Source organism: Cinclus cinclus, chromosome 2 (genome assembly GCF_963662255.1).
Source record: "Cinclus cinclus chromosome 2, bCinCin1.1, whole genome shotgun sequence".
NCBI classification, from domain to species: Eukaryota; Metazoa; Chordata; class Aves; order Passeriformes; family Cinclidae; genus Cinclus; species Cinclus cinclus.
The window spans coordinates 4,501,553-4,526,050 of NC_085047.1; the positions used below are offsets into that span (position 1 = coordinate 4,501,553).

The 24,498-nt window shown below is 38.4% G+C and overlaps 1 protein-coding gene across 1 annotated transcript in view; it reads right to left on the reverse strand.

Annotated features, from left to right (window-relative positions):
- Positions 1-1,589: 1,589 nt before the first annotated feature.
- DCAF6 (DDB1 and CUL4 associated factor 6) overlaps positions 1,590-24,498 on the reverse strand; it is a 76,173-nt gene continuing 53,264 nt past the window's right edge. The window contains exons 15-23 of the mRNA XM_062515309.1: positions 22,508-22,623; positions 21,628-21,711; positions 21,156-21,477; positions 16,453-16,494; positions 10,888-11,026; positions 7,759-7,915; positions 6,122-6,210; positions 3,520-3,625; positions 1,590-2,044 (exon numbers count right to left, since the gene is read on the reverse strand). Of these exons, the coding sequence (XP_062371293.1) occupies positions 1,980-2,044; positions 3,520-3,625; positions 6,122-6,210; positions 7,759-7,915; positions 10,888-11,026; positions 16,453-16,494; positions 21,156-21,477; positions 21,628-21,711; positions 22,508-22,623 (1,120 nt within the window). The 3' untranslated portion in view covers positions 1,590-1,979. The remainder of the gene's footprint in view (positions 2,045-3,519; positions 3,626-6,121; positions 6,211-7,758; positions 7,916-10,887; positions 11,027-16,452; positions 16,495-21,155; positions 21,478-21,627; positions 21,712-22,507; positions 22,624-24,498) is intronic.

Below are 24,498 nucleotides of genomic sequence, written 5' to 3' on the forward strand. Positions count from 1 at the left end.
TTATCTATACTTTATATTTTCTTTTATTTCCTGTATTGTTCTTTTAAATCTAATGAGAGCAGAACCCCTGTTATAAAAATTCAAAGTTAATTTACACATGATAGATAAACACTTCTCAGTGCACTGCTATGAACAGCAAGGTTTGAATAGTGCTGAACTCCTGTGTTCCCCCCTTCCCAAACAGATCCACCACAAAGTCATAAAATATTCTTTCATTTCTCACTGACCTAAACATGCTTGACCAAAATATCCCATGAGAAAAAAACTACAATTATGCTCCCTTCTCCCACAGAATGGCCACTTACTCCACCAGAAAAGACAGACATCCATATTAGCTGTTACTCTCACTCCATTTCCTTAACATACAAGCATCTTACCTTGACATTTTCTCTTTTCCCTTGTTGATGTTAGATACTTTCTCAAACAGTTATATCTCCACCCTCTGTTGCACCGACCTCCTCGGGATGTGAGGTTTCCTGGGTTTCACAGCACTCCAGTGTTTGAGGTGTCCATTCTTCTCAGCACCCTCTGCCTCCAAAAATTTCTTTCCCCAGCATTTGCTTTCTCCTTTGCCAAATTCTCTTCACTGCATCACTTTCAATGATTTCTTCACTTCTCCTTTAAAACAAGGAAACCACCCAGCCACCCTTATCCATTTCCTCACACTTTTCCTCTCATGTTATTCTTTCCTTGCCCAAGTAAATATCTTCAATGTTCCTGCCAGCTGAGTTCCATATAATCCCCATTTCTCCTCCCTCATAAATTTCTCTTTTTCAGTTGTTCTAGTTTTCCCTTCCCCCTCTGTTTCTGTGCTTTTATATCCCTTTCCCATGTCCCTTCAGCCTTCCTGCACTGTGAATCAGGACATCAGAACGTTGTGCTAATGTTCTTTTTTATTTAGTGTGGGGAATTCCTTTTGTTGATGTCAGCAAAGTTTGTGCAACTTGTGTGATGAATGTGTATTTTATTGTCAACAGGGTAATGAAGCTTCCAGTACCCTCATCCCCCGATACAGAATTCTTCCCAGCATTCTGTATTCCCCAATGGAGCCTCTTAGCATCTGCCATCCTTGGCAAGAACTGCCATTAAGCAAACAGCTCTTTCCAATGCCCTCCCTCCCTCCCTCCCTTCCTTCCTTCCATCTGTGGAGGAAGGGTAAAGCCCATAAAACAGACTGAACAGCCTTCCCAAATAATTTCTCCTACGAAACAATGCGCAGGAATTTTAAAATTCGCATTCCTTAAATCCAGTGGAAATGAAGACGTACCTGCTGCTATTGCAAAGAAGGCAAACTCACAGATCTATCAGTGAAATACAGCTGTTACACCAGCATTACAGACCTAAGTACAGAAATGGGAAGTGACATTATACAACTGAGGGAGAGAGAATTTTAGCCTACATATGTGTGGGAAATGCAAGAACCAAAAGGCAGAGAGTCTTAAGTCCCCAGTGCTCACTGCGAGAAATAATTGTGTTTGTCACTTCACAAGCACTGTAAGAAAGAATGCAAATACTGCAAAGGCAGCAATGGGGTTGTAGTCACAAGGTGATAAACCAATTGCTGCACAAAGAAAAACCACAAAAACTACTTAAAACAACCAAATATTTTAATTAGAAAGCAACAAACATGCAAACAGCAGGTATAGAAATTTATTTGAACCAACGTTTTTACTATCATGAAAGTTACTTTAAAACATTGATCCAAGCTCCCACATTTGCTGTTTAAGGAAAATATTGCACTTGGCATCTTCTAGCACCCCTCATACATGGCAAAACATTTTAAAAACATTTTTGCTTATTTTAACTTGCACACTCTCCCCAAGTCATGCACACAGTCATTCAAAAAAAAAAAAAATAAACAAAAGGTTAGGTTATCCAAAAGCAATACCTCAGAATTGCACTAAAGCTCTGTACGGAAAAATATAATTAATGTTTTATACAAATTTATTGACTTCCAGGTGCTCACACACAATTGTTGGTTACTCTTCATCTTCATTTTCATTCTCCTGGCCAGATCCTTCTGATCTGTCACCTTCCAATCGGTCTGCAAAACACAGATTTAGTAAAAAGAACCATCAAAATTTTCTGGTAAATATTTGTTACGTGCTGTCTCTCATAGGTATTACACGATGGGATATGGCTGTGGGTTTTATGGTAGAAGAAAGTCTGTGTGGACTTACAGCAGAGAGTGGGTAGAAATGTTCCCACAAGAAAGGAGAAAAGGAGAAATGCCCTAAAGGATGTCCAGGCATGAAAGCAAAATCTGTGTACAAAAGGAAAAACCTTGTAGCTGCTGACTGGCTGTCAGCACAGAAAAGATGAATGCAAGCATAACATTAAAATGAGATTATGACTACAAGGGACAGAAGTGCTGCTCTGGGGAGCTGAAACTACAATAGCTACAGTTAGAAATGTGACTAGTCCAGAAACTGGGGGATCACTGCCTGTCACTTCAATACATCAGAAAAAGAGCCTTTTGATGTAAGTTTTTAGAGAAGGGCAAACACAGAAATGCGTGAGGGAACATGACTGGCTGAAGACCAATCACTCAAGCAACACACAGTGATGGGGAGAAACACTCCACCCAGCTGTAACAGATTTTTGCTGAAATTGTTGTAACTGAAGTGTTGGGCTGTTCTCTTAGCCCTTTGCTCAAAAGAGAGAGCGACAACAGAAGGAAACACAGGAGCATGGAGGTGTAGCACTGGGCTGGACACATGGCACCTTCCTGACTGCCAGAGGTGAGAGGAGCAGCAGCTACCACCAGGCACAGCTTCCTTTGCTCCTCACCACTGCAAGCCACTGCTCTGCTCAGCCAGAGCCCCCATATTCAGCATCTCCTGTCACTTTTCACCTTCATCTACAGGCTTGTTAGGATTTTGCTCCATATGCCATGCCAGCCTCCCAAAACTTCATCTTCCTTTCTACAGTGTGTGATGCCTCTCCACTGTCCTCCCTCTTCAAGGTCAATCCGCTGCACTCAGCTCCTCCAGCACCAACAGCCAGTTCCCAGTGATGATTTCTCCATGCAACCCTCTTATCACCAGTTCCAGCCCCACAGGAACTGGAGGGACATCCTGCTGCCCTGGGAACAGCTGCCAGCAGCCTCAGCCATGCCTCCCACAGTCCTGAATCTTCACACCCTCCTTCAACCCTGAACAACTCCAGGCCCACAGTCACAGCCAGTTTGTCTTACAGTTCACCCCAGTCCTCCCCAATAGCTTTCCCATCACACAGCACTCGCTGAAAAGATCATTCCTGAAGAGATTATTATTCAACATCTGAAAATATACTTTGGTCTTTGTTCTGAGATAAAAAATAACAGCTGCAAAGATGTTGCAAGTCTCACACCAAAGAAGCAATTCCTAAATACTTCTATTAAGGGAACCTCGAAAAACCCTTGAATCTTCTCACCAACCCCAAGAACAGCCACAGAGAGCTGAAGCTTTTGATGATTTCCCAATTGGCCTCCTATTTCATAGACCAGTGTTGTGGACAAGCTCTTCAGAAGTCTCTCACCTGCTCTTATATGATTCAACGAAGCCAACATTCGGAGCATGAAGGAAGCTGGAACAGTGATGGTGTTTCTGGTCTCTTCCAGCATTAATTCATTACGAGTTATAACCTGGAGGCAGGCAGCATCAGAAACAAACAGAGTTATACTGCATTCCTAGGGGCTTGTAGATACAAAATTTCTGTACAAAAGCCATTTTACAGAGTCCAAAATTACCATAAGGAAGCAATATTTTAATAATTGCTATTGAATAGTGTTGTCTGGGGTAAGAAAAACAGTGGACTCTGCCTGCAGGTATCCAATTATCTGTCTAAAGAATGTTCTAGTAACATCATAGTTCCATTGTCCACATGCATGACAGATACTAAGATGAGTGACTAAGAAAAACTTTGGAAATCTTTCATGAAGTAAAGCAGATTGATGAGAGAAAGTGCTGTTTCCAGATGGCAACTGTTGTAGAGAACAAAGTTCTAGCACCAGTGCTGGCCAAGAATGTGGGAAGGAAAAGAGATGAGGTTACCCTCAACTCCTACCTTCAGGCTGCTTGAAAGTTTTGGAGAAAGTCCAAGGAACAAAAGCCATTTTCTATCCCACTTCAGGAACATTCTTTAGCTCCACAATTCTCTGTAAACAGAGCTATAGCTCACCCCTAAATGACTTGAAAGAGCCAGCTCCTACTGTCTCATTTTCAAGGAAGAAAAATCTACTAATGAATGCTTTTATCTCTCTTCCCTCATTCCTTCCTCATGGTACTTCCTTGTCATCCTTATTTCTTCCTCCATAAATTTTAATCCCACACTGTAAGCTGTCCCAGTTTTTAGACTATATTCTTTTGTTATCATTAATCACAAAAATTTCTTCAGGTGGAGACAAGTTCTGACCCTTTTTCACTCTTTGCTCCCAGATCAGCTGCTGTAAGACAGGAAAATAATGCAATTCTTGTTCTCCCTGAGAGACTCTTCAAGCCTGTTCCTCTTGAGAGGAACACGTTGTTGCAAATGTTTACAGTGCCCTTCTCCCTTCCCAATCTAAGCACCTCTTTGCTGTCATTCTCACCTGTTTGCCAGGCACTTGGCACAGCTGATCCCTCCCTAACAGAAGCAAACTGAGAAGGCAGCAGGCTGTTCTTTATTCCCCTTTCACCCCTGTTTCTCCAGTACATCATCAATAGCCTCCCTGACAACCTGCTGCTGAGACTTTTTCTCCATTCAGAGGTTTGTTCTCATCCCCCCCTGTATTTTCCTTTTTACTAAGGTAATGGGCTCTCTCAATTTTAAATACATTTCTGTATCGATATGGAACTTTCCTCAAACACAGTGTTTTCTCCCTAGACTTCCCCCTTCTATGGAAAATTCAGATCAGCTATGTTGGACACTTATTCCAGCCAAACTTAACATGGTGAGAACTATTTTATTGCTATGAACATCTCCTGTCCCCTACATAGGTATTTTAATACAGGGAATAAATTAAAAAAAAACAAAAACCATGTGAAATTACAAACAGCACTGCAGTCAATTATTCTGAAAATTCTACATTTTTTATTAAAGCAAACATAACTAAATACCTAAATAATTTGCAATTATTAGAAATAAAGGGAGGCAGCTAAAGTGCAAGAATTGCTTTTAGCATGCATTTACATTTAGCAATAGTTCTAAACCCCAAAGGCTCCAAAACATGTCACGACTAAAGCTGTCACACAATATGCAAGGAAGTGTCACTTCACTCAGTGCTAAAATAATGGGAAAGGTTCAAAGCTTACAAGTTGATGGTTTGGGGTTTTTTTCAAGGGATGTGGGGTGGTGGCTAAGGGTTGTGTGTTTCTGTTTGCTTAAAATATATTTAGCACTTCTACAGAGAAATAATGATTAAAAACCCCCCAGTCTACTCTATCCATGCTGCCAAAGAGATTTCACAAAAAAAGCCCCCAACCTGACCACCCTCTAAACAAATCTGTCCTATAATGTTATTTACAGAAAACCATATAACATTTTGGTACACTGTGTTATGTAAATCACCCAAATATGATTATTCAGCAGTCAGCTATATGGACACCCCAGGCCAGTTGCTATATCCAGTTATTGCTCTGAGGGCAACATGAAAAAATGAGTTACATAACTTCACACTGGACTTTTATAACTGATTGGGCTTTCAATGTCTGCTTTATTCCATGAAGCTCCCATGTGCAATCTTAACCTTTAAGTCCCTTTTATGCCACTGAATATTTAATAGAATTGATTTTTGTACTCCCTATTGTTCTGTACATCCTTGTATTTCCTTCATCTTCCCTTCATTTATTTGTTTAGAGACAGGCACTATGTTCATTTATTAGCTCCTGCCAGTTTTCCTTCTATATCTAAGTGTTCACACTTCTTCCAACTCCTTTCATGTACATAATAGCAGATCATGTTATGTAACTTCTGGGAATGCTGACGAAATGCAAAGTGCCAAGGATATGAAAGTCAGCTGCTCTGAAGGGCAGCTTTTATTTGTAGCTCATTTGTTGAGCATTAAGTAACTCTGCTAATTCAACATCAGTAATTTGTACCAAAGGCTTTTATAGAATTAAAGATACAACATTACCATGAAAAAAGGAGGAAAGGTTCTTACCTCATCTGCAAGTTTTCTGTTAAAAATCTTGGATTCTTCCAGTGGCGACCAAATTTTTATATCATAATCAATACCCGAAGAGGCCAGAACTAGAAGTAAGCAACAGTAATTCTAAATTAAACGTGCTATATGTTTATTGGTATTTTCTGCCTTTAAATGGAAGAAGAATACTTCACTTGAAGCATTTATTTGCAAATATCAGATCTCATGCTGAACAGAGCTTGTAATTACCAAGTCTCCACATGAGATCTGTTCCATAGATTATATGGTTTTGAATGTATCTATATATAAATGAAGAAAAGAAATGCAAACATCAAGAGCCCCCTTGATGTTTTAGATTTTAAAAAAATCACCAGAATATACAAAAAATAGAAGCAAAATGTAGGAGCAGACCCAGCCACTACTAATCCATTTCTGCTGGTAAGTATATGCATTAATAACAAAGCTTTAGGATTTGTAGATCCAGGTAAAAATGCAGAACCAAGATAATTTCAAATGTACCTTTGATAATTTCAGTGAATTTCACGTAAACTTATTTGATATTTAAATATAAGGATAAAATGGATGGTGTTATAAATAAAGGATGAAAATAAAGAATAACTGCAGAACATTCTCTAGGCCACTCCACAAAACCACTGCAGGAATTGAAACTCCATAGAAAGGTTTCAGTAACTGGGTAGAGCTGAACAAGATTAACTGTCCTAGAAGGAGGGTGAGCTCTCTTAATGACACCTTCAGGGTGTGACAGGGAGACAGTCACACTCCAACGAGACATCAGCAAAGCTACAGGACACTTGGAAAAGTGCTTCCAAAGGGAGTATCCAACTCAGGACATTTACAAGAACTCAGTTTCAATAAGAAAGTTGAAAGTTCAAGGCTTACCCTATGTAAGACAGTATTCCATGTTCCCCCAAACTGTCTGAAAAATCCCCAGCCTCTTCTAGTACTATTATAACAACTTTACTTGCTAATTTACTAATAGCTGACTCTTACTATACAGCTAGGTAAACTCTGAAAAAAGAATAACACAAATACTTTCTCTGAGTATGTCAGAGGCTGGAGGATGGTTCAGATTTTCCAGCTACATGTGATTCCTTCTACTGCTTTGGTCCATCTTTTCTATGAAGAATTTCCTCTAAACACAAATTATTAGAATTTCTATGAATTTTATCAATTCTTCTAATCTCACAATGCCAGTGAGAAGGAGACACCCACTTCCACTGCATGTTTTTGAATAGAGACAAGTAGAGAGCAGATTCCAACATGATTTCCAAGTATTGTTGGCATTTTAGCAACCCCATATTTCCCTCATTAGTGTCACAGAAAACATTTTAGGTGTTGAGGGCAGCAAAAGCTCAGATTCTTCTTATTGCATCTGACAGTATTTCTATAAATTCTGTGCCAGGAAGAGTTTGATTTCAATAAATTTTTGAGGAAGGAGGGATTTAAGAGGCAGTATTAAGTATCATTAGTAAGAGTCAAAATTAAAAGCAGTATTATCGGAATTATATGGGGAAACACGAACAGTTCACAAGCAATCATTGCATTGCTCTGTTGAGACAGAGTTTAAGACTGAGCTTTAAAATGCTCTGGTGAAGGTAAGCTGGACATGCAGAGTGTGAGAATGCTGCTCTTACTGGGGTCGAAGGGGTGAGGCTGCAGACAGTTCACCACGTGGTTGTCAGCCTCCAGCAGCATGAGGTGCTCAGCAGTGTGGCGGTCCCAGATGAAAATGTGGCCGCAGTCTGAGCCACTCATGACAAAGTTGGATCCCCAAAAGTTGGCTTCCTTTATCTGCAAGGCAAACAAAACTTTGTAAGACCCAGCCAGTGAAAAGTCCATCCAAGAGTACAGCACACTCCTGTGTCTACACTAACAGTGCTGCTGAAGGAAAGCTCAGCCCATGCAGGAATGAGATTTAAGAAATTTTAAAGGAAGCATTTAAAGCAGAGTGATTAATAAAATGAAAGTTCAGAAAATTTTAGATTTCCAGAGCAAAGTAGCTGCTAACAGGGGTGGGGGAAAGAGGAGAGAGGAGTTGGGGCAGACTGAACAGTTTGAAAACAAATGTCAGCAGATCTGTTGCTTTCTGAAGTCACAGAAATGATACTGGAGACAGGGGTATGCAAAGGAGTTTCTAGGAAGAGTTTGGCTAAATTCAAGTTTGTGACAGGCTAATCCTTGGGGGGGAGTTTTCCATTATAGAGAAACAGGAGACAAGACAGAACCTTATGAACCCTTCTTCAGAAATAATTTCTGATTTTACTCAGCGTAGGACCTCAAAATAACCATTGTTAAATGACATAAATTTGCTATCCTGTGTCCTCTACAGGTGAGAGGTTTGATGGGGTGGCAGAAGAATGGACATTGCTTTTTGTTGTTTGAACAAGACTGCTTCAACCACAGTCAGAAAACTCAGTCACGAGATGTGAGCTGAGAGCTCCACAGTAGTCTGGTGTTTATGCTGCAGGAAAAAGCCTGGAAGGTGCAAGTGTAGAATTGTTATTTTGAGAGCCAGCAGTACCTCTAACAAACACTTTTAATCAACATACAAGGGGCAAGAGAGGTACCTGTGCAAGCAGCAGTTTCCTGTGCTGCAGCTTGTGGAGTTCACACAGACCATTTCCAGTGTTGGGAGTTCACTTTGGCATTTAAGAGTAACTCCAGCATAAGGGACAGAATTCTGAGTTTGAGACTATTTACACAGAATCCTGCTATGAACTGTTTTCCAGGTAAGGCTCTAAAGAGGGCCATGCCTGGATCCTTATCTTTCTTTTGGCACACCTCCCTCAGCAAATGCCCTCAAGAGAAGAGCAGAGACACTGCCTTGCTCTTTGCTTTGCCTCAGTTACCTTGATACAGATTCATTGGAAAGTTGAACCCTTATGCTGTTAGAAATAAGTGCTTTATTTCCAGCATAAGTATGCCCAATTTTAAATTTCAGGCTTGGCAGATCTTTGTCTATTGAATATATCCCAATGACTGCAGCCAGTGCAATAAAGTCATCCTGATGTCTAAAAATAAATCAGAGAAGCTGCATTCCTATAATGAATTCCAATGTATTAATCTTTTAGCAGCTTTTGTCTTATAGCTCCTATAAATACATATTTTCATTATCCTGTTACATCTAGATTATCCCCAATATTAAAGAAGTTTTAATTTTAGATTTTAATTTTCAGTTATGACCTCTACCTGTTTCCTTTGTATTCTCTTACTCATACTTCTCAATACACATACAATCTAATTTTAGCAACATAGAAATGAACAGAACTGAAATTCACATTTAAAAATTTTAGTTTTCAAAAGTTTCTCAAAGTCACTATTTTAAAAGAAGGACTATAAAAATACAAGATTGCCCAAGTAAGTTTTCAAAGGTAAGGAAGGACCAGAATTTTTTCATTTTGCTGCATAACCTCAACTCACTATATATACATATACACACACCCATATATATGTACATATGCATAAAAATTATATACATATATATAGATAAGTGGCTCATGTAATTGAGAACATAACTTTATCCCTGGGCTGCTCAGGTGTGTAGGAAACAAAGCTTTTTTAAGATGTCTCCTCCATAAATTTGAAAGTGAAATATCATTACCCCTTGCCTTGTAGGAATGAGGGTATTACTCAAACAAGCAGATTAAAGTGAAGTTTGCAACCACAGAGACCAAGAGGGAAAATAGAATTACTTTTTCTTTCATTCTGTGCATTTATTGCCATAGGTGCTCGTGTGAAACAAAAGCAGAAAGACCAACCCACATCCCCAAGAAACCAAACAACAAAATCTGTTAAATAATCTATATAATAACAGCTATGCAACAGAGACTGAATTAAGACTTAGATGAACTCACTTTTACTATCTTTTAACCACAAAGAGCCTGATGCCAGGGCTTTTAAACTAATGGGGGTTTGAGCTATTAAAATTTATTTCTGAAATACAGTGCAAAATTCCTTGCCATTAATCAAAGTTTATTCTAAACCCTGTTATTTATGTAAATTGAAATATGCATTTACTGAAGCGTTTTTCCCAGTGTAATCAAAGATATTTACACAAACCCTAGAAAATGACTCTTGGGGGTAAAGGGACTACTCCTAACATCAGCTGCAAAATAACACACCAGCTACGTCTGCAAAATACCACCTAGAACTCAGAACTTCACATCTTCAAACTATTTCAAAAACCAAAAGAAGAAATAGCAAGGAAAGCAGCATCTGTTTTTCATGCACCATTGCATTACAAACACAGTAACTGCATTTCTCTTAAAATACAGCATTTTGTGTGAAAAAGACGAGACATCCAGTAGCTAAATTATAATGTAATAATTAGCACTAGTTCCTTTTTTTAATTCAGAGATGTCAAGGTTCTTCAAAATTATGATTTAATCCTCACTTTCCCTTCCAAACTCTTCAAAGTTAAACAATAATTTTGAACAGCTTGGAAGGGAAAGGGAGGATTAAATCATAATTTGGAAGGTAGGCACATTTTATGCCACCTAAGACGAGAGAAAATGAAAAAGAAGAAAAATGCCCCAAATTCTAAAGGATGTTAAGGGGAAAGAGTCTTAAACTCAGGGGGGTATCTAAACGCCTTTCACAGCGACATGAGTTACACTAATTTTAATTTCCATTTAGAGCAAACTGCGTGCCTTTCAAGTGAACAAGGGATATTAGGATGCTTACAGTACATCCCACTATCCTTTTTGGCAAGCACAGCAGGGTGAGTACAGCCATAAAGCCCCCAAAGCACGCAGAGTTTGTACCATGGTCCGGGAGTTGCGGTGACCTTTATAAACCATCTTTATCAAGGGGCGCCTGATATTGAGCGTTTCCAGCTCCTCCATCTCCTTCCTCTCCTTCCTCCTCCTGAAGAGCTCCTGGATGCGGGCGACAGCGGATCGTCTGTGAATTGCAGAGAGAGCAGCACTGAGAGCCCCTCCCCAAACACTGCAAGGGGCTCTCAAAAATCATCATTAGGCACTCCAACACATTCTCCATGAGTTTGACACAGACATCAACATAATATCAACTGTAAAATTACAGACTCGAATTTTTTCCATCCTGGCTTGCAACAAGAATAGCATGCAAGACAGTGGAATGTCAAGTGATGCCAGGTTTTATTCCCCCTCTGTAGGACAAACTTCAGCTGCTGGCAGAATTCACATGCTAGTTTATTTTCATCCTCCACCCATACTGAGGTAGCAAAATTCTGAAGTGAAAAAGAAAAAAAACCTATGCCAGAACAGAAGTTTCTAAATTTTAAAAAAGCCATTAAGGATCTAATGTGTGTCTCAGTGTGATTTGGTTTTTCATAAGATTTTGTCCAATGTATTTCTCATCATTATTTCTCTACAAGAAGACTCAAGACTTAAACAGCTTTCAAAAAGCTCCTACTAAGGCAAAAGATGATTTGAGATCAATTATTGGAGCACCTATTCCATATGGTAGCAGTAAGGTTTACAGCTGGAGATTTCCTAAAATAACAGCAGAAAAAAAAAAAAAGCCAAATTATGTAATTTGTTTTGTGAATGCTTTATTTTGGGAATTTATTTTTTTATTAATCTGTGAAAAGACCTTTGTGTCATTTTTTTTCCTGTTGAGCTCTTCATTTATTTCATAATTCCACCTATGACCAGACAATCACCTCTCAGTTCTTTTTCTTCTGTTATTCCTTGTCATTATTAGCTTTGAGGTCCTGAACACAGTCCAAAGGGAATGTCACTCTCAAGAAGAAGCAGGTACAGATTTTAGCAGAATGCAAGGAGTGAAACTATTACAGCAATTTTTATGATCCTAAAAATTAAACTGATTCAGGAACCTCACTACACTGCTGCCAGAAAGTAACCTGAATTTAAATAATGCTTTCCAGTGTTTCAGTCACTGATCCTGAAGGCTCCAGCAACAAGTCCTCTACTCCAGAAGAAAAACCCATCAGATCTATCTCATAACTAATTCTCTCAGCCAGTGATCTGCTTAGGTTTTTGTCCAATATTTGCCACAGGAGAAAGGTGCACCCAGAAGTTAAGGTAAAATAAATGTTATGCTACAGCTAAGCAAAGAAGGAAAAGGAATGCAAGTCATTAATGCAATTTTTTTTACTATAGAAACAAATAAACCAACAAACCACACACTGTTTTACTAAGACAGATCACCTAATACAGCTAAGCTTTCAAAATAAATTTTCATACTGTTTTTTAGAGAAATTAGAAGAGTTTTGAAAGCACCAGCCAATAGATCCACTTAACAGTGTGCTATTTATTATAATACACTTCTTAGATGTTTGTCTAGAAAACAGCATCAGAAAAAGTTGGTGTTTTCTATCCTTTCAGTCCCTAGGCAATTTCCTGGCTCATCCTTTTCATAGTACAGTAAATAAATACACTGTATTTTTTAGTTAGTCCTTGTAATATGCAGAGCTTCAGCTTTAATCTTCAACAGATTTAAGCAGATCCTTCACAACATCTTCATAGAAGAGAGGGAAAAGAAAAGAAGCCTAAGTTCTTTATCTACTGTGCTTTAAAGATCGCTGAGTTATTCTCCTCACCAGTTTGCTTCTACATAAAGGAAAAATGGTTGTATGCACATGATAGGTTGCATCTAACACTTACAGAAACTTTAAACCATTATTTGTGCAGATTCGGGTTTCACTTGCTTTTGAAAAAAATTGAGTTTGTGTGGGAAAGTAAAAGCATCTATCATTTACTGTGACTGCTTTGATGCATTTATTCACATTAATTAATTAAAGATGTGCAGTGAAGAGGCTGGGAAGTCAAACATCATTAGGACTGACAGACCAGTAAACTTGTCCAGCTGTTTCAGAAGGGTTATTTGCTGGACAGCAGTAAAGTCTTGGGATTAGATGATGGTATTAAAGTAGCTAATTGGTAAAGCAAAGTAGTTTCTTGCACAATTTTTCATCCAAACATCTCTACCAAAATGAATTTCCTCCTCTCCATTCCCCTAGGGTGAAATATGCAGACATTACAAAAAAACCCCAAAACTACTACTCAGCAATCAGAATCACGCATTTTTAAATAAGAGCAGAAGCACAGAAGCAACTTTTGGTTAAAACTGTCTTTCAACTAAATGGAACTCTGAATTTAACCTCCTCATTTGGGGGCCTTATTTTAAGAGGCTGGAGTGGATTTCTATTTAGTTATCTTGTGTAGTCAATGATTACCTTCACCAGGGAGAAGGCAGCCAAGCACACATGGCTCTGTCATACTGTGACTGAGCCCTGCAGAAAGAAGGAACATGGCAGAGGCAAGTCTGCTCCAGAAAACATAAATATGAGCCAAATTTAGTGACATTTCAGGACAAAGAACATTACAAGAAAAAGCCTTCTCTCTGAGAGGTATTACTTGTTGATGACTACAGATTTTCTATGCATTTTTAAAAGTCGTACGTGCACAAGAATTTTAAAATCTGACATATCTGTTTTCATTTGTATTTGTGATGAGCAATTCCTGCCTTTGCCAACACAAACACAGATAGCAGCCTCATCACTTGGAGCAACAGTGGGTACAGAAGTGTGCTGTGCAATTTGAACTGTTCTGAGGTTCAGCTTGAGCTGAGCCTGGCTGAGAGCTTCTGCTTCCCTTCCAGATTGCTCTTCCAAGCACAAAATGTCAGACAATGAAATTTAAGCACATTGTGTCAACCCTCCTTAGGCAACCCCATCAATGGGTACAGTTCTAGGAAGTATTCACAGAGCATTGCTTCTCTCCTTATGATCAGCTAGGTTTGAAGTCCTCAAAATTAATTGTGCAATTAATTATCAAAAGTCCATTTAAATTAAGCCTGAGGTGAAAAGAATAGGGATTCAGAAGTGAAGCCGTATTTTTTTAGTTAAACATAGGTTTGAGATAAGCAAACAAAAAAAAAAAAAAAAAACCCAACCCACAAAAATCCCGTGATGCAAACTGATCCACAGCTATATATTATAAACTGAGTGAAATGGAAAATATGTATGCAGATAAGTTAAGACTTACAATATATAAGTTGTCACATAGGGTGTTTTCTGAATATTTAGAAGTTCTGAAGCATAATGATTTTTTTTTAAAAACAAGAATCTGTACAATTTGCACAATTAAATAACTGGTTTAACTTAACTGTTAAAGGGCAATAATGGCTGCCATAAAATTCATCTGCTACCTGAGATAATCCTACTTCTTCCAAACACCATTATCCCAGACTGATAGTGATCAGTCTCCTGAGCTCAGCTGGGTGCAGAGCTCACATCTCTCCCTGCTTCCCTGCTCCATCCCTCTTGTCTCAGCTCTGCACTGAGTATTGAGCTCAGTATTGATTCCTTCAGTGCCGAGGATTTTTGCCACTTCTCAAAGTTTCCAAATGTACTCACAGACAACCATAGTCTCTTTTTCACAGTAGACAGCTTTGGGCTGGGAGGGATCTTAATGACCATCCCCCATGCCCCTGCTAGGGGCACAGACATCTTCCAGTGGACCAGTGCTGAGGACCACAAACCCTGATTCCTTCTCTTGAACTTTCTGATGTTCACATCTTTTATGCACTCTTGTTGCCATCTTCTCCTCTGAACTATCTTCCCTACCCAAAAACAGTTGCAGAGAAACTAAGTCTTATAACTATTAATGTAGATCTTATTTCTCCAGTGCCTTGTGGTCATTTGGACAATGCTCTCAGGCACATGGTGGGATTCCTGGGGGTGTCCAGTTGAGTTGGACTCAGTAGTGGGTCCCTTCCAACTCAGGGCATTCCATGACTCTGGTATTTTTTGTGTATGTATCTAAACCATGGCAGCAAACCTTGATCCAGGCCTGTCATTTCTTCATTGATCCTGTAATGGAATCCATCTGCCAGCTACCACTGTCCTGCCCAAGAATTCCGAGGGCTTGTCTTAACCACCACATTAAAATAGACTCCTTGACTAAATTCCAGCATTTGATTATACCTCTGATATTAATCAATTTCTTTAGGACTCTCTGAACCTGGGGAAAAGAGATTTACTGCTGCTGTCAAATTTCAAGTGTTAAGACAGCTCAACAGCAAAGGCAAAACCATCCTGTTAACAGCACACTGACACTACCCCTAAAGCCCAAGTTATTTCACTGCTGATCATACTAAACCAAATGTTTACTGTAATGCCCTCCTACGTAATTTCCCACCTTTCAAGCACAATCAGTGTTTAAACTATTCTCAGTTTAAAAGCATTTTAAAATTTTCACTTGATACGCTGCTGAATGCTGATGAAAAGCAGAGAAAAAAAGACTGATAAAAAATTCTATGCTGAATGCATCATTTATTTTATATTAAATTTATAGCAACATTAAACTAATATTCCCCTGGGCTGTGCTGAAGAGCTAAAGAACTCCTTGGTAAGCATGCTGAATACAGAAAGAATGCATATTGTAAAATTTGAAGTACAAACAGCACAGATTATTGAACCTCTAAGAAAGCTGGAGAGTTAAATCCAGGTATTCCAATTGCGGCTAAGATGAAAATATAAGACAAAGAAATACAGATCTGCACTATTCTTCTGGAGGCAATTGAAATACAGGACTCAGGCTAGGTCTTTTATGTAACCTCATCCTGCACCTTTGCCTTTCCAGCCACAGGAAGCCAAGATGTTCATTTTCATCATTATAACAACTTTGGGCCACTTCCCCTCTGGATGGCCTCTGCCTGAAATCACAGCAGAGAGTTTCTCCCTCTTGGGGCATGTGGCCAAACACAATTACCCAAATTGCCTTATATGTTCTTACAACTGCTTCCCTCAAGTATTTCAATAAAGAATATGAGATCAATTGATTTTTTTTCATTTAACTTCATTAAAAGCAATATTGCAAAAAATTTAGGATCTGTCTCGCTAAATGTGGATTACCCAATATAGCTCTAATAATTATGCTTAGTTCCATAACCTTGTTCAGGAAAAAAATGTAAATGGTTTTTGATCCATGTAGTCTTATATTTTTGTCCAGAACTGGATGTTCTCTAGTACCAGACAAAGCAAGTCAGCAGTAGCCCATGCAAATATAACTCGTTCCTCAGCAGCTCAATTAAAAAAATAAAAGGTATTTCTTTTCACAAACTACACACATTTCAAATTCCATTAATTTCTATGGCACACAATAAAAATGTTAATAGGTTGTAAAATGTATACACTGCCATTTCTTTTCAATTTCCATGCAACACATGCAGCTAAATATAACTCAAGCAATATGCTCTATTTCATAGCATTTGAAGTACAGCAATTCTTAAAATGCCAGTTAGGTATGAAAAACAAGAACCTGATAAATCCAATATACGGCAATAAAAAGGAGGAGAGGAGGAATAAAATAATTAATTACCTCATTATTCTATCACCTATCGCTGTTCCTCTGATATTATATCTAGTAAAGGGAATAACAACTGAAGTCATTCACAAATGCTGGGTACCATGTTTTTCAAAGGTTAGCATCTCTTACAAAATGTGCTCTATGAATTCCAGCTGAGAAGGCTCCTTCCCAGTGTATGAGTCAGTAAATGAGACTACTTGGATTTCAGCAAAAATAGTATTCAGATTATATAACAGTACACAAAGTTAAGTTATAAAATGCAGTAATTCTTCATAGACCACAGCAGCTCTATTATCATTTCCATTTTACATTTGTATTTCTTTAGATTTTCAACTACTAGTTGTAGCTTTTTCCAGGCTTAGCCTCCACCCCCAGATCAACTTCAAAGTCCAAACAAAATTAATTGAGTCATTTAAGTAGGAAATCAGCCCTCAGAGAGCTGTTTTGACTAATTTATGAAAGTTAAGATCAATCCATTAAAAACTGTGCTCTCTGTATATGAAGAACATTTTGCTTAGTTGTTTTTTTTTTTTCCCCTCCCACAGATTACAAGGTACAACCCTCTATTTGAATTAAATTTGCTGGACCCAAAAAGTTCTAAAGAAGAAATGCCCTTGCATATGTCCAGATTGAAAGAATTTGTCAGAGAAGGCACCTTTTCCTGGGGATTCCCTAAAATGCACAGGAGGTCATTTACTCTGGTGAATATCTAGCTAAACTGCCCTGCTGTACAGAAGAGGTTTTAATTTACTTTTCATTTTAAAATATTCTGTGCACTTCCTTATCCTTTTTTGTTAAAAAAGAACATGCATTGACAGGCCCAACAACATGAAATAAGGGAATAACTGCTTAGCTTCTTTTAGTCACTTGTGAAGACCGTTCCTATAGCGATGCTCAGTAGCTACAGAAATGCTGCTGAAAAAAGTCAGATGTCACATTCTCAATTATTTATTTTAAAGAAATGTCCTTCGGTGTCAAAACTCTTCCTAGCTGACTCCTACTCAATGCAGCTGACTTAGCCAATCAACCAAAGGATCTTACTATTTCTCCACATTTTGCTGCTACTATCTAAAATCCTTTTCAAAGCATTAAAGCAGGTGTAGACTTTGCCCAGTCCTTCCTGATAGTTCAGTTTCAGGTTATTATGTTTTGCAATTTATAAGCATTCACAATATGAGATTATGTTCCTTGTATCTATTGTTAGATTATTTGAGAAAAAGATCAAAGCCTCAGCTTGAAAACATTACAACTTGGATTTGTACCCAAATAATATTCAAATGATGGGAGCTTTGTACTACTAGATTTGCAAAATAAACAGTATTTATTCATAAATCTGAAATCTACATCCATCTTACTAAAAATAAAGTGAGATGCAGCAGGAAGTTCTCAATTTATTTAGAGCTCTGTTTAACAGAGCTATCAGAAGGGTATTTCTGCCCCCTTTTTTTTTTTCCCTTAAGAGGAAGCTGTAGATCATTATTTCAGAGTACAGAATCAGAAATCTACCCTTCTTTTTCAGTGGAGAAAGCTATACTTCACAGTGGAAAAATGACTCAGAGACAGTTTCCTTTATCTCAGTTTCTCCACCTGTAGAGTTTCTGCTCAGTGTAAACAAGAGCTATTGGGTTTATAAGAAAAGACAGCCTAAAGAAAAATAAATTGATTGTAGACAAAGGCAGTAATACTACATATAGGAAATGGGTTGTTAGTCAAACAGTTTTTAGCATTCTGTTTCAGAAGGCTACAATAGCCTTTTACTTTTTTTTTGTCTTATAGGGAAATGAAACTTTTTTCTTCATTACAAGGTAGATTATTGCAGGCTAGTCTTTATTCTTCAGAATAAAAACAAAACAAAAACAACACAACAAAACCAAACCAAACCCACAAAAAAAAGACCAAAGCAGCTCCCCCTAAGTATTCTACAGGGAAAAAAAAAACATCTACTTTATTACTCAGACATTAATGCCATTAATTATCTTATGACACATTAGAAAGTAAATTATTAGCTAAACTCGAGAAAAATGAGATTTTAGTAAAGGAATTGTTAGGTAACACAAGTGAGTGAGGAAAGAGAAAAGAAGCCTACAGAAAGCATCCTGGTGGAGTGGAGCCCCAGACTTGCAGGCAATTTTGTGCCATATATTGCTTATGGTCCTTGAGCAGGATGTAGGAATGGAATCATGCATCAATCATCATGGAGGGTGGGGAGCTTATTAATAGAGAGGGGACAGTAGGGCCTTGAGAAAAGGAAAATCAGCAGTATAATACTGAATTATACACCTCTGAGCTTCCTTCTGGTGAAAGGGAACACTCATTAATAAGGAATGACAAAGCAGGAGAGAGTGCAAGGTGCTGGGCTTGTGTCTGGCCACGAGCACACACTGGAACAGCTACACACAAGAGAGGAGGAGGACACAGCTCCAGCTCATTGTGCTCAGAGAATCCTCTCTAGACCAAGAGTAACAACCACAGAATTACTCCAGCAAAACCCAAACAGCACAGGGGGCTGGGCTACCGCATTCAGGCAAGAAGTGAAACATGAAGAGGAGACAGAAACCAGCATGATGGCAGGAAACCAATGAATTTTTACTGCTAAGAATGAGAAATACTTGGCAGTCAGTCTAAGGAGAGAAAAATCTGAAAATGGACAGGATGAACATCATTCAATGATGAGCACTGGGCGTGAAAAATTATTTCAGCCAAAACAGAATGTTAGCACAGAACTTCATGTATACTCAAGGTAGTAACAATGCTTTGAGTTAGCTTCCTACTTGTTAAAGGGCATGGGGGGTTTTATACAAATTTGATCCTTTTGTGAAAGGTATTTTAGGCTACAACAACTGCCACAGTACTAGTAGAGAGGACTTCCAGTTCCTTGCACTCTAATATGAGATATAAATACTAAGAGGGCTTAGAGCTATAGCCTTTAAGACCATCAGTGTCTGCTTTCTTTCTGGAAATCCAAATTCCTTTGTGCACACACAGGATGTCTTTCTTAGTATCCCAGAGTGCATTTGGAAACTCCTGAAACCTGAAGAACAGGAGGGAATGTAATGCTCAGAAGCTGAACTGGAAAGCTTCACTGCTTGGACACACACAAAAGCAGAACAAAATTATCTGGTCAGGCATTAAACCTGAGCAATGAAAGCCTGCAGGAAATCCTAAACCAGCACTGACTACAAAGCAACTTTCTTCAGATTTTATTTGGGGAAAGAACAAGGGAGCAGGGAACCTGCATAAAAGATTTTAATTATATCATTCAGCTGAATGATTTTTCCTAGGTGATAAATTCAGACTGTTACTAGAAGAAAACTCACTGCACAGAGAGGAAAGAAAGCACGTCAGATAAACTGTGATTTCATTTAGGATGTCCCCCACTAGTGGGAAGTGGTAACAGCTGTGTGATACCTGAAGTGTCATTCTTATCACATTGTTACAGAAATTATTACATCATGGGGACAACATGGTGCATGAAGAGAAGCTATGAATCCTGCTTGAAAATGGAAATGGGATTAAAATTGCAAGGCTTTTCACAGCTTGCTCCTCAATCACTGGATCATAATGAACATTGGCTCTGCAGGGAAAAATACTTCTGCCGTTCCATATCTGCCTACAAATAGTACTGCATAGAAAGTTAATGGATGAAGACAGAATCTGTGTATATTGGCTTCTTCATAAAAAACTGTCATCTAGTGAGCAGAATTACTTGTGTTTTGTAATAAACAACTGCTGACTGCTCTTTTTGTCACTACTGACAATATGGTGGCTTACCATTTCCATTTTAACTACAAATTATTCAAAACCTTTTCTAGAAACAACTATTAAATTCTTCATGATTTCCTAATGAATACATATTGTAAATTCCTATGAAGAATTTCCATTGCTAGCATAAGAAATTAACAGCACTGTCTTTGAACAGTAGCAAAGCAAAGATATCTCATACAAGGTTAAATTACATCTAAAGCTAGTAAAAATAGGTATTGTCTGAAGCCTAACAACAAATGTTGGTTAAACAATTTTATAGTTTTGAAATTAGGGAACAAAGATATTAAACCAACAATAGCAAATCGAGGGTTCAGTTTACTGAATGATCAAACAAATATGTACAGCTCTTCATAAAAAAAAAACACAAAGCTTATTAAAATGCATTTTTTTATTAATGGGAACAGCTGGCAGTCTACCTTTCCCTTTTACTTACATACATAGTAATATTTAATAACCAACAAAAGGAAAAGTTTCTCTTTCAGAGAAAAAGAAGAATGAAAAATAGAACACATATGTACTACAAACACCCCACTGCTGCACAACAGCAGTTAAAAGCTCTTGCTTTACCAAAATTAGAATACCTAAGGTACAACTGAAATAAAATGTAGGTCCCTGTACCCAAATTTACGCTTTCTACACTTATGACTAGAGGGAGAATAATAAAAAATAAACTGCAAATATTTAGCACTGAGGTATTCAGCAGGCAAGAGATCAACATAAACAGGTATTAGATCTGCAAGAGCCTTCCTGGCTCGCAGGGAAAACGCACACATCTTACACAATGACAAACCAGACTCAGCCATCGAGCTCCTGGCCAGTAGCGGAAGAACGGCTCACTCTAAGGACATGTGGCCTGAGTTTCTTGATCTTTCATTCAAAGAGATAAACAAGAAAAAAGGAAGGGAAAAGAAAAAAAGCAAAAAGCAAGCAGAGCCAGGTATTGCCCTCACCTGTGTCCAGGGCCTCCTCGATACCTGGCCCCTGGGATCAGGACGGGGTCGTCATCGCTGTCATCGGTTTCCTGCAGAGCCGAGCTCCTGCTGGAGGCCTCGTCCGGAGCTGCGAGCCCGGAGGATTCCGGCTGGGACAGAGGCTCCTCGCTCGCCAGCAGCACAGCGGCAGCGGGGTCAGCGCCCTGACTGCGAGGGTCTTGGTTTGCACCCTCTGCACAGGAGCCTTCTCCCTCTGCGTTCCCAGAGACGGCGCCAGCACCGGGGCCGTCCCTTTCTGGTTCAGTTCCTGAGTGCTCGGGAGCAGGTTTATCTGATACTGCTAAAAAGCACATATTGGGCAAAGTAAGTCACACCATTAATGATTCTAGTCTATTTTAGAAATGGTCAGCAAGGTTAAATTATGCAAACTGAGTTCATATTTCATTCTCTATTTCTTTCTATAACTATTTGAAAGAGTACAGATACACACTTGCTTCTGTTGTCTCTACAGCTTCATCTGTATTTTTCAGCTCTTCAGCACTTGCATCTTCCTTGAGAGATTCATCAGGAACCCCTAAATTAAGCAATTTAATAGTAAACCACATGATTTCATTTAGATGCACATCTATAATACAAGCTAGTCTAAATGAAACCAGCACTCCCAGAAGAAACCAATCCAAGCAATCTACTCCAAAGTCAATGTGTCTACTGAAATCTCAGCTATCAGTCACATAAAAATCAGTATATATAAACCTATATAGTTGACCAGGTCAACACACTAACAAAGAAAAATGTAGTAATTTCTTGTTCCTTAATGTATTTAACCGCTTATGCCATGAGAACTTTAGCAGCAAAACCAGCATTTGTACTCTTAATACAAACACTTACTATTATTTCTGAAGAAAAACGAAGTAATCAGTTTATTAAAAGGGACTTTTTAAAATTTTTTTTTAGTATTTCTCTGGAACCAGTCATTGGACTTGACTGCCCTTTTGGCAATGAACCGAGCAAGACAAACACATTTAATAAAACGCAGTGAAAGCTTGAAAGAAATGTAACAAAATTCCAAGCACTCATTTATGACTGCCAAGTGCAATTGCTCTATTTTTCTATACAAATCGGGTCACAACATGCCCCTAAGAAGAATAACATTTTTAGAACTAAAGACAAGATAAATTAACATTTATATTTATTTGCAGCTATCTCAGGTTGGTGACTTCTTTCCCAAAAAAAAAACCAAACCCATTCTTTATTAAGGCTGTGTTCTGGCTTCATGTGCATGTATGAAACTACTAGTGTATGCAATGGGAGTCAGGGACATTGGAAGGCAGAATTTTTGCCTTAGCATGAGAAATTCTAATGTATCTTACTTGTTTCTTCCCCATCAGGCCCTGACTCGTCGGAAGCTTTTGTTTTTACAGAGTCTTCTTGGCCTTCAGTTTTGCAATGACCTCCACTCCCTCTAGAGCTTGAATTTGTGATGCTCCTGGCAACGTAACATGGAAAAAGAAAGTAATTTAGGATCACGTAAATACATAAGACCACTGCAAAAGCACAGCCTGACTAACATCGTCTATCTCACTGCAGTCAAGTGAGAGCCCCTGGCAGCAGCTACAACCAATTACAGTAATTTCAAAATTCTCTTTTATTGTGTCTGTTGCCACTCATCCCACACAATTCCTCTGCATCATAGAACCTTGTTCTCTCCTTCCTATCTTTTTTCTATTTTTTACTTTTAAAGAATGTCATCATTGCTTTTTCAAATACTGTAAGAACTCCAAAGGATTTGCTTTATTTCACTATTTGCACACTTTTTAGATGTATAAATAATCTTCTTAGAGGAATGACAAGCTATCAACTGAGTACTAATAAATACTGTTATTCCTTTCAATTAAAAAATTTGATTTAGATAAAACTCTCCAGGTCCTAAACCACTAATTTTCATTCCTGTACCTTTTGAGGTATGGACTTTCAGTTCTCAAAGTTTTGTTATTTCTCAAGATTCACTATGAGCTGGTAATTGACATGTACTCCCCATTCATGTTTAGATCTATTATTGTGAGACACTAATTTCTCTTTACAATATGGAAAATGAATCCTCAGGAAGTATGTCAAATGCTGTCCTAAATGTCATTTGAACTCATGCTTTCAGACTCTCTAGCAAAGACTTTCAGGAAATGCAGTCTTGTTGCTGAGCTCTCTTGTGTGAGGTGGCTTAAAACTCAGGCAAATCATTGGACAAAAGCAGGAAAAATAGGCAATTATAAGTGTTAATCTCAAGAATTTAGACTGGCTCTTTACAAATATCTTCTGACTCGTGTATGTTATTAGAAAATATTTAATGTGCTACATTGCTAGAAGCAGTACAGATCATGCTTAGTCAAAATTATTGAGAATCCGTTCCAGACTTCAGGAATTCTGTGTCTTGCGTTAAATCAGATCTTTTACTCCTCTTGATGAGCAATATTCTGTGTATTCATTGCTGTACTGGATTTGGAGGCTGTAGGGAAATTTGTTTAGCCCTTTACAGTATTTCTTCTAAATCCAGAACTTCCAGCATTGTTTCTGAATGGCCAGACAAGAAGGGTACTGCTAAACACCAAGTAGAGGATTTTTGCTATTTCATTTCTCATTTTATAAATTTAATCACAGCCTAAACAGTAAAATACCTTTTTGACTCTTAGGAATCCACTTTGTAGCTCAATGCTCCATTTATATGCCATCTTCTATTTCATTTTCACAACTTCCAATTCTCAGATTTGGGGGCTGTCATTTGTTCTCAACTGCATCATTTTGTCAGATGGAATTGCATCCTACTCCTGTTGCTCCATTCTTCAGCAAAATGTTTTTAGTCAGCCTCTGAACTGACAATGACTTGCAATTTTGTCCTACCAGAAAATGCTTCTTCCTCTCACTACCCACACCACACTACCCACCACCAAGCTCCATGGAATTTGCTGACTAACTGCAGAGTTAGGTAAAAGCATTATAGCAAAACTAATTTTTTCAAAGTTTGCAGGATCTTGGAGTCAAAATCAGTGTTTTAAGTTTCCAAACTGTGAGCAAGGTGTATGTTTTGTGTCTAAAGCCACATCACTTAAGAGTGGCTAAACGTGGCTGAGTTTCGTGGCTTTTTTGCCCCTTGGTAACAATGAGCAAGCATTTCTCCTTACTGCCTCCTACATTAATTTTGAAAACAGAATTAGAGGAACAGAAATAAGATGAGATAAAATAAAGAGGATGGTTGTTCTGGGAGATCCCAAGATGCTCTACGGATAGACTTGGGCACAAAGCCAAGTACATGAGGCCATTAGGCAGTGTGTGTTCCTTATTTGGAAAGGATGTCACCACTGCAACACCT